Below are 10,118 nucleotides of genomic sequence, written 5' to 3' on the forward strand. Positions count from 1 at the left end.
ATAGGGATTTGAATCAACTCGTTCCAGTCCGCTCTAATAGCCCATCACTATTCAGTACGCCGCTGACTCTGTGCAATTAAGTTAGTGCTCCTCAATTCCATACCGCTTCAAAACGAGTCGACGTCTGGCCCTGCTCTGCATCAGATATAGTACGCGTCCGCTGGATCAACGCTTCAAGTACAGCTTTTCGTACTACCGCAACGCTTCATCATCGGCTGCTTTCGGCCCTACGTCACTCGAGTCTGCCTGCTGGTGTACTTCTTACTGCACCTCAACCTGCTAAGAGTCACTTCCGCTGATATCTAGCACTTCGCTACACCGCATCTAGTGCATTGATTGTAATATTACCTCTTCCTTCATGCGCATCTAGTGCATTGATTGTACTATTACCTCTTCCTCATCCGCATCTAGTGCACTTGGTGCACTATTACCCTTCCCTCTTCCGCTTACCTCACTTCCAATTCTAATATGCCTCTTTGGGCTTGAACCCCAATATTTCTTACGCTTCTAGGAGCTCAGCTACACATTACACACACACACATCTTTACACACTTGTTTACCTAAGCTCCTTAATAGTTCCTATTCCCTTCTGCCGCTTAATTAGAGATCCTTCACCGCATGGCGGATGCTGTGTGCGCTCGCTTCCGGTGCGTTAAAGGTAAGTGTTTTCTTGACCATTTTCATTACTAAATATTTTCTTTGTATTTATTTATCCCCCCCCCCCGAGCACGTATCGATTTAAATTACGTTTACGTCATCTTCCCCTCTCCGCATGTGGGTGTAAGCCTCACGCGCTTACAACATATTTGAGTCTGGAAATGTGCCTTCAACATTCTCTAAATCTATTATATTTCCTCTTTTTAAGAAGGGGGATATTAATAATGTGGAAAATTATAGAGGGATTTCTTTTGCTGATGCTGTTTCAAAGCTGTTTACTGGACTCTTATTACAAAGACTAGAAAACTGGTGTGACCTCAATAATATTTTATGTGAAGAACAGGCAGGTTTTAGGAAAAGCTACTCCACCGTAGATAATATATTTAATTTATTTAACATAATTAAGCTAACTCTGTCCGAAAAAGGTAAGAAGGTCTATTGTTTTTTTGTTGATTATAGCAGTGCTTTCGATTCACCGGTCCGAGAATCACTTTATTTTAAATTGTATAATTATGGGATTTCAACAAAATTTATTAATACAATTAAGGGTTTGTATTCTAATACTAGGTCCGCGGTGTGGGTTAAGGAAGGAGTTACAGAAACCTTTACAACAAAACTGGGATTGAAACAAGGATGTCTCCTTTCTCCAATCCTCTTCTCATTATATATAAATGACCTTCCTGATATCATTGGTGGCGGAATTTATATTGATGATCTAAATGTTAGGTGTCTCATGAACGCGGACGACCTGGAGCTGATCAGTTCGGACCCCACTGCCTTGCAAGATATGATAAATAAATAAATAAATTTATATGCATATTCCTCTAAATCATGGTTGCACAAACTTATTAAGACTAGGGGCCACTCGGGCAAATCATGAACTGATGGCGGGCCGGCCGCCAGAAGTATAGGTAATTAAAGACAATAAAGAATTGATAATAATTTATTAAAATTGAAAAAGAATTTCTTAATTTGAAGCGTGGCACTGCATAGTGCTTACAATCTTTTTTATATTTGGCTCAAATTTACTTGTAGCAACACGTAAAACTGCTTCCAAACTTTCATTTGCAAGGCGGTTTCGATTTTTTGTTTTATTATTATTTAGTAATGAAAAAGTTTGTTCACATATATAGGTAGAACCAAATAAGCTGGCACATTTCAGAGCGTTTATGCGCAACTCTTCGTACATATTTTTATCAATGCAGCGGTAAAAGTTCAGCAAGTCTCCTTCGTTGAATTTGTTGCGTAAATCTTGGTCGTTTTGAATGTCGATAATTTCTAACTGCATTGACTCTGGCGCATTTTCAACTGAAATCGTGAAAGGATTGCTGAATATGTCCAACAGAGGTTTCACTTTTTTAAACTCCGAAAATCTGTCTTGAAAAGATTGAATCAAAATATCTAGCTTTTCTACATAACTGAAATTAATCGCAGTTTTGTTGAATTTTTCAGCCATTTTCTTATAATTCGGAAAATGATTGTAATTTCCAGAATTCAATTGTGATCTGAAAAGTGTCAGCTTGCATTGAAAGGATGATACATGAGCGTAGAGCTGGAATATCAGTTGATTTTTGCCTTGAAGCCGTGTGTTCAAGACATTCAAATGATTTGTAATGTCAACTAAAAAAGCCAAATCACACAACCAATCAGGATTTTTAAGTTCCGGGACATCCCTTTGCTTTTCCGCCAGAAATATTCCAATTTCTTCTATTAAATTTAGAAATCGTTCCAGTGTCAATCCACGACTTAGCCACCTTACTTCTGTATAATACAGTAAATCTCCGCTTTCGATGTCATCAAGGAATTGTTTGAATTGTCTGTGATTGAGTCCTCGTGATTTTATGAAATTTACAGTCGAAACTACCACTGTCATGACATTTTGAAATTCAATTTTTTTAGAACAGAGGGCTTCTTGGTGAAACTGCATGAGATCTTCAGCGTTTATGTTTTTTTCTTGCAGATGCTTTTTCAGCAAAGTAACTAGCCCGGAATTGACACCAATCATCGAAGGAGCACCGTCAGTCGCAACTCCCGATAATTTTGATAAGTCCAAATCAGTTTTTGAACACTCATCCAAAAGTATATTGAGTATATCAACTCCTTTGGTTTGACCTTTCAATGAACACATTCCTAATAACTCTTCTAAGACTTCAAAATCTTGAGTAACACCTCGTATGAATATGAGAAGTTGAGCTGTGGAACTAATATCAGTGGATTCGTCGAGTGCTAATGAAAAAAATTCAATGATCTTAGTTTTTTCAATTAATTGTTCCGCAATATTACCTGACAAAGACATAATTCGTCTTTGGATAGTCATACGATTCAGTTGAATTTTCTCAAACTTTTTTGCTGCTTCTGGACACATTTTCTTAGCGGCAATTTCTAAGCATTCTTTTACAAAATCGCCATCATTGAAGGGGCGACTTCGCTTTGCTATCATTCGAGAAATTTCATAACTAACTTCTGTAGCTGTTTCTGAATCTTGAATGGGTTTTGTAAACATAGCTTGCTGACCAATAAGCTCCCGTTTTAAAGACAACATTTTTTGCTTTCTTAATTCGCCTGTAAACTTGGTAAAAGAAGGATGCTGCGTTTCATAGTGCCTTTTTACATTATATTCCTTTGCAATCGCAACAGAATTCTTGCAAATTAAACAAGCGACTTTGTTATGCGACCATACAAAAAAGTATTTCTCAGTCCAAATTTCTTGAAACTGCCGATTTTCATCTTTAACCTTACGTTTTTTACTAGGTCCTGGCTTCTCCATGTTGCGTTCTAATCCTGGCTAGGATTAACACAGCACCTAAAAACAATTACAGTACCTACTTAAATTACCCATCCTTTTTTAATTTATCAAAAATAATTGATTAAATATTATTCCTCAGAAATTTTAAGATTTTTATACAGATTTTATATCTGAAATAATGACGTAATTATTACAGTTAGAGAAATTCTGATAAAAATAGTAATTTATTTGTTTTATTTTAATATTTGGCCAACATTAAAGCTAAATTTGATTAAAATTGATTAAATAGGTAGGGAAACACTTATTAATAACAGAGTTTTACTTATGATTTCACAACACAATTATACACGGCACTTGACGGGTTAACACTGCAACAGGAAATCTACGTTGAATGTGGATCAAAATATATGACACCGGCTAGTCGAGTTAAAATCTACACTAGAACTATTGCCTCCCCAAAACACTATTAAACTGCACTTATTCTCAATCACTTATTACTTCGCTTTGTATTTTCGCGCTTATTTCTTTCTGTTGACACTTCACTCAAATTAAAACCGAACTGTCTGTGCATCCATGCTCTAAATGGAATTTAAAAGTTAATTTGTTAAAATCAAAAATTATGATTTTTAGAAATGGGGGCAGATTAGCGAGGAATGAAAAAATGGTTTTGGGAGGGAAGCAGTATTGAAATAGTAAACTATTACAAATACATCGGTATGGGGGTCACTCCGCAGCTTAGATTGGGCCGGCATTTTCAGGAGAAGTTGTCCACCTCTAAATACGGCATTAACTGTACGTGGAATAAATATATCGGTGTAAATGATATCCCAATATCGGCAAAGTATACCTTATTTAGAGCAGTGTCACGGTCAGTTATTTGTTATGGAGCCCAAATATGGGGATTCGAAGAGAATGCGGCGGTGGAAAAATTACAGCGCTATTTTATAAAGAAGCTTTTCGCCTTGCCCCAGCGTACCCCAAATTACATGCTTTTTTTGGAAACGGGATTAAAGTCTATGTATGCTTATACCCTGCGACTGCACGTTGTATACATAATAAAAACTTTAATACGCGTGAATTCCAGGCTTACGAAACAAATAGCCAATAAAGTGATGGAAAGGAAATTGTATTGGTACAGGACGTGGCTGGACCTCGCTGGGAAGTACGACAGCGATATAGAAATAGTATGCGGTAATGTCCAGGAACTGTCCGTCAGAATGGGTAGGATTGTGAAGCTGGTGGGTCGTGGTCATAGTGAGGAAATGATGGCGTTGGCATCCCGTTCGGAACGCTACAGTCTTTATAAAGAGCTGCTCTCATGTGTAGATTATGAGTCATACATTTCAGATGAGCAGAAGCTATCAACAATGAGGTTAGTGTTCCGGACGAGATGTCATATGCTGGGTCTAAACTGTAAACCATGGTCCACTGAAGCCAACTGGGATTGTACCATGTGCAACCTAAAAGCTAAAGAGGATACTCTCCATTTTCTGGCCGTCTGTCCAATTCTTGCCGAATATAGAATGAGGTATTTTGGGAAGGTTCAACTGTCCAAAGAAGACCTAATAGAATACTTAAACGGGAAGGATTGGGATAGACTTTGTGGGTATGTGAGGGCTGCATCCACATACAGAGATTTTCTGGTTGCCCAGTACAATGGATAAAAATATGTATATAAATAGTGTTTGGTTCCCCAATAGTGGCGGCCCCCCAGACTTGTTTTTTCCCAGAGTGTGCCCCGCGTCAGTTGGCGCAGTTGGGTGAGCACGAAGAGAGAGGGGGATGTGCTGGTAGGATGTGAAGCCAAGCGTCACTGAGAAGGAATGTCGGCCATGTTAGCATCAGCTTTTTCATGTTGTGCGTATTATTATTAAAAACTGTAGTTTGTGTTCACAAGGTTATGAGAAAACTGTGTCTTAGTTTATTATTTAATGAGCTCAAACTTTTGGACTTTATGGATAGAGACTCACATAAGTACAATAATTATTACAATTAATTCCTCCCTGATGTACGTATATTGTCTTGGACAAATAACTATTCTAATCACTTTCCCTGTTGTATGTCGCCTAGTACAAACAATTGTTCTAAGTTTTCCCTGTTGTATATTGCCTTGTACAATAATTATTACAATTAAGTCTTCCCTGATATATATTGTCTTGTACAAATAATTAGTCTAATTAATTTCCCCGTTGTATATTGTTTTGTACCAATACTTATTCATTGAGTGTAGTGCGTATTCCGCACCAAAGTGTTATAAAGGACACATACACTGTGAAGTTCAGATCCATTATTATTTCACTAGTTGTGTATTATTTTGTCTGTTCTCCTCGGAGACATTTTAATTGTGAATAAAGATTTATGGTTAATTTGCAAAAAGTGTTCTGAAGACTGGTGGCGTCCCCCACTATTCCAGCCTTAATTTTAATTGCGTCTATATCCACCCCCTCCCTTTTGACTACTTTTCAAATAGTGTAAATATGTTATTATTATTAATATTGATTTATTATTATTCTCCCTAGGTCTCATTTTATGTTTGAATTGTTATAAGATAATTTGAGTTTATATAATATATTTATATTCTGTAAATTAAAGGCTAACTAGGCAGACGGACGTATGTCCATTGTCGAAAAGTGTTTTTTTTATTTTATTTTAGTATGGATTGTATAATGTTCTGTTCCAATAAACAATTATTATTATTATTATTATTATTTATTTATTTTTTATTTTTATTTTTATTTTTTTTAATCCCTCGCGGCCCGCAGGCAAAGGAGGAACCTGTTTTCTTTATCTGGTATTACGGTTCTTACTGGAACCGGACAATTGTCCTATGATAAGACAAAAGAAAAAGAAAAATATGTCCGTGCTAGTCTCTAGCGTCTTCCCTTAGCACTTCCCTTACAATGCGGCAGGTGTGGAGAACCACAGCCTGCTGCATCTCGTATATGATGGTCCTCCTGATTCCCATCATGCAGAGGCCCTCCCCCAGCGACCGCGGCACAAGTCCCGTGGCTGAAATAATCAACGGGACTATCTCCACCCCTGAGACTCCTCTCCATACAGCAGATATTTCTGCCGCCAGTGGCCTGTATTTAGCCAATTTCGTGGTATACGCGCGGGCTATGTTGGCGTCATCCGGGACAGATACATCAATCAGCCACACCCTGCCTGTTATTTTGTTATGCCAGATCACATCCGGCCGGGTGTTGGCGACGGCATGGTCCGTCAGTACCTCTCTGTCCCAGTACAAGAGACACCGCGCGTCTTCCAGCACGGGCAGGGGGTCATACTTGTAGTATGGGGGGGCATCTTGAATCAAACCGAGTTTCTGCGCCAACTCTCTGTGTAGGATCCTGGCCACACTGTTGTGCCTTTGGAGATAGTCTCTTTGTGCCAGCAAGGGGCACGCCGCTAGCAGGTGGTGAACTGTCTCCGGCGCAGCCCGGCATAGTCTGCACCTGACGTCGGCGACACCGCTATCGTTCATGATGCGGTTCCTGTAGTACCTGGTGGGAACAACCTGGTCCTGTATCGCGATGAGGGCACCTTCCGTTTCCGGGAACAGCAGCCCACGGACGCCTCCTTGTCAATCAATTCTCCATCTAGTGCTGCCGGGTATTGTCCGTGTAACGCCTTTCTCCGCCAGGTCTCGCCCACGCTAGGTGGGGGCTCATTATCCACCTCCACCCTCGTAGGCTCAGCACTCAAATTCAGAGGGGTAAAACCCGTATCACTAGCAAGCATTGCATCTATCAGCCCTGATCCCCGCCGTGCCAAGAAATACTCCCGCACTCGGTTTACCTGGGCTTCGTGCTGCGCGATTATATCCACAACTCCCCTGCCGCCTTCCGCACGTGGGAGGATAACCCTCTCCACCGCCGCCCTGGGGTGGTGCTTGTTTTGCGCTGTCAGCGAAGTACGTATCATACGCTGCAATGCACTAAGTTCTGTTCTGGTCCATCTAATTATCCCAAATGTGTATGACAGCACCGGGACACAGAAAGCGTTGATCGCGCGGGTCAATTTACCACTATGAAGCCCACTCCGCGCGACAGCCTGTAGACGTAGGCGAAACTTTGCAGTTACTTCCTGCTTAATCGTCGTGTGCAGGACTCCTTTACTTTGCTGTATGCCAAGGTACCTGTAGCTGTCACCCGACGCCAATGCCTCCATTTCAGTACCGTCCTCCATCACACATGGCGTGGGGTTCACTCTTCCCCTGATGATTGTTTGGGTACGGCACTTGTCTAGTCCGAACTTCATAGTTATATCAGTCGAGAATCGTCGGACTGTATCGATCAAAAGATCAAGGTGGACCTTACGGGCAGCATATATTTTGAGGTCGTCCATGTAAAAGAGGTGTGACAGCCTGCCCGGGGGCGGCGGAACCCCATGCATATCCGTATCCGGAAGATTCCAGCAATGCCGATAGCGGGTTAATCGCCAATACAAACCATAACGGGCTTAAGGCGTCTCCCTGAAAAATCCCTCTCTTGATTTGGATCATTTCTGTCCGAGTCACTTCCTCACTCGCTGGCATCACAATATGAGTTCGCCAGCTGCCCATGGCCACATTAAGAAATCTTATGACATTGGTAGCCACGCCATACAGTTTTAAAATATCAGTCAGCCAAGTGTGCGGAACTGAATCATAGGCCTTCCTGTAGTCTATGTATGCCATATATAAATTACGTTTTTGTCTTTTGGCCTGTTCTGTGGCTACTGTGTCTATAATAAGCAGCTCTTTGCATCCGTAGGAGCCCCGCGCACAGCCCTTTTGAACGTCTGCGATGATATTCTCACCATCGACGTAGTCGTGCACTCGTTTCGCTATACACGTTGTGAGTAACTTATACAGTGTGCTGAGACAGGTGATAGGCCTGTACTGTGCCGGGTCTCTTGCGTCTCCCCCCTTGTGCTTCAAATAGGTTACGCCGAGTGTCATGAATGCGGGGAGCCTCCATGGGTCCGCAATGGTCAGTGAGAAGACCTCGGCTAGCCGCCCGTACACGGCACTGAACCTTTTCCACCAGAAATTATGTATTCCGTCAGGCCCAGGGGCCTTCCAGTTCGCACACTTCCTAAGCGCGTTTCCAATCTCTTCTTCGGTAAAGCCCTCAAATACCATTTCCTGGCCAGGCCTCCGTTCGACCTCCAACATCCGCAGCCAAGCCGCGTTACGGTTGTAGTCCCCAGCAGCAGACCAAAGGTTTCCCCAGTATTCCTGGATTGCATCGCGTGTGGGCACCTCGCCAGAGTTCGGGCAATTATTTGCTTCCAGCTGCCTATAGAAGGCTGCTTCGTTCCTATCGAACTTCAGGTTATCCACTCTTCTACGCGCGGACTTATTGTATTGGCGTAACCTATTGGCGGCTACAGCCAGTCTTTGCTTGAGAGTATCTATAACCTCCGCTAAGCGTCTGTTTCGGGTGACGGGTGTCCCCGGATGGAATCTCTCCCGGCGCATTATGGCATTCACTTTCGTTACTGTCCTGCCCCCGGCCTCGCCTCTCTGACACCTGATAAGCCTGCCAAGGTCCTCACGCAATGCATTAACCTTACTTTCCAGCCTCTTCTTCCATATTGGTTCTACTGATTTGCGTGCCGCGCTTTCTGTAGTTAGTGGGTTCTTGCCCGTGATCACTATTACTGTGGCCGTCGCGGCGACATAGATTACAGTTTGTAATCCCAACATATCCTGCGTCGCTATCTCTTGGTCTGGGAGAACGGATCTGTTCATTAGTGTGACACACTTAACGAGAAACGGACTCCAGCTCAGTCGCGGTAGAGTAGGGCGGAGGGAGGGGTCTATTGCCCCAACCATGTCATAGCTGGCCCTGAATTCTACTTCAAGTCTCCGCAACAATTCTTCTGCCCCCTGATCTGCGGGGTTTGGGGCGGGCTCCGATGTTCTCTGTTCAGTAACGGCCCCCAGCGCAGGATCCCCCGTAGTGATCGTATCCGTGGTTTCCCCCCCGCCATCCTCTGTCAGGATGCCACCGCCTAAACGGCGTCCTGCCTCTTCGCGGAGCTCCTGTAAGATCTCAGGGGGTAAGAGATTGTTAGTCACAATCACGTGTCGCTGGTCAGCAATCCTTTGTTCAGACACCTCAATCTCTGGGAATCTCACCCGAAAGAGACGGTGCAGCTCTTGTCTATAGCCGACCTTCTGGGTTTCTAAATTCGTCACTGTATAGTAGGTTAGCATGATAAATTTGTTCAGCTCAATTGACCATTTCATGCGTCGCCTTGTTTGCCTCGACGTGGTCCCCAGCGTCACTGAGGAAGCACTTGCCTCGGCCGAGTCGGCTGTAGCTTCTTGTGCGGGAGGGACCCGCCTGTTCAGTACCCTCCCACCGGTGGTTCGCATGCTGTCATCTCCAGCACCGGCTCCAGAGATGCCCTGGCGGACCCCAGGCAGCGACCCTTGATTTATTCTATTCTGATGTGACATCATGATGAGAGATAGAAGGTGCCGTTTATACCTACAGCCAGGTAACGTAGAATCAGCCGCCCGTAACCTCGGAACAGACGCTGTGGGTGCTGCGCCCTAACTAAGGGTCAGACCAACACCTGTCGGGAGCGCTCTTCCGCCCGGTGCGAACAGACGGCCGTTGGCCCTTCTCCCGACCACCTTTCAGGCAGGGACTACCGCCGCCGCTGTTAGCCTACCACAAGGATAGCCCAGGGGGTACCACGAGGAGGTAGCGGTCGGACT

The 10,118-nt window shown here is 43.3% G+C and overlaps 3 protein-coding genes across 3 annotated transcripts; all 3 read right to left on the bottom strand.

The window, feature by feature from the left end:
* Positions 1 to 1,624: 1,624 nt before the first annotated feature.
* On the bottom strand, positions 1,625 to 3,424 carry LOC141462344 (general transcription factor II-I repeat domain-containing protein 2-like). The gene has a single exon (XM_074144134.1). It carries the CDS (start codon positions 3,422 to 3,424, stop codon positions 1,625 to 1,627), a length of 1,800 nt encoding a protein of 599 aa, XP_074000235.1.
* Positions 3,425 to 6,266: 2,842 nt separating this feature from the next.
* Positions 6,267 to 6,887, bottom strand: LOC141462345 (uncharacterized). Its single transcript, XM_074144135.1, has one exon. The coding sequence runs from the start codon at positions 6,885 to 6,887 to the stop codon at positions 6,267 to 6,269; it is 621 nt and encodes a 206-aa protein (XP_074000236.1).
* Positions 6,888 to 7,718: 831 nt separating this feature from the next.
* Positions 7,719 to 9,854, bottom strand: LOC141462346 (uncharacterized). The gene has a single exon (XM_074144136.1). The coding sequence runs from the start codon at positions 9,852 to 9,854 to the stop codon at positions 7,719 to 7,721; it is 2,136 nt and encodes a 711-aa protein (XP_074000237.1).
* Between the last annotated feature and the right edge of the window lie 264 nt (positions 9,855 to 10,118).

Source organism: Rhodnius prolixus, unplaced genomic scaffold (genome assembly GCF_049639745.1).
Source record: "Rhodnius prolixus isolate KJV_2025 unplaced genomic scaffold, Rpr scaffold_42, whole genome shotgun sequence".
Taxonomy (NCBI): Eukaryota; Metazoa; Arthropoda; class Insecta; order Hemiptera; family Reduviidae; genus Rhodnius; species Rhodnius prolixus.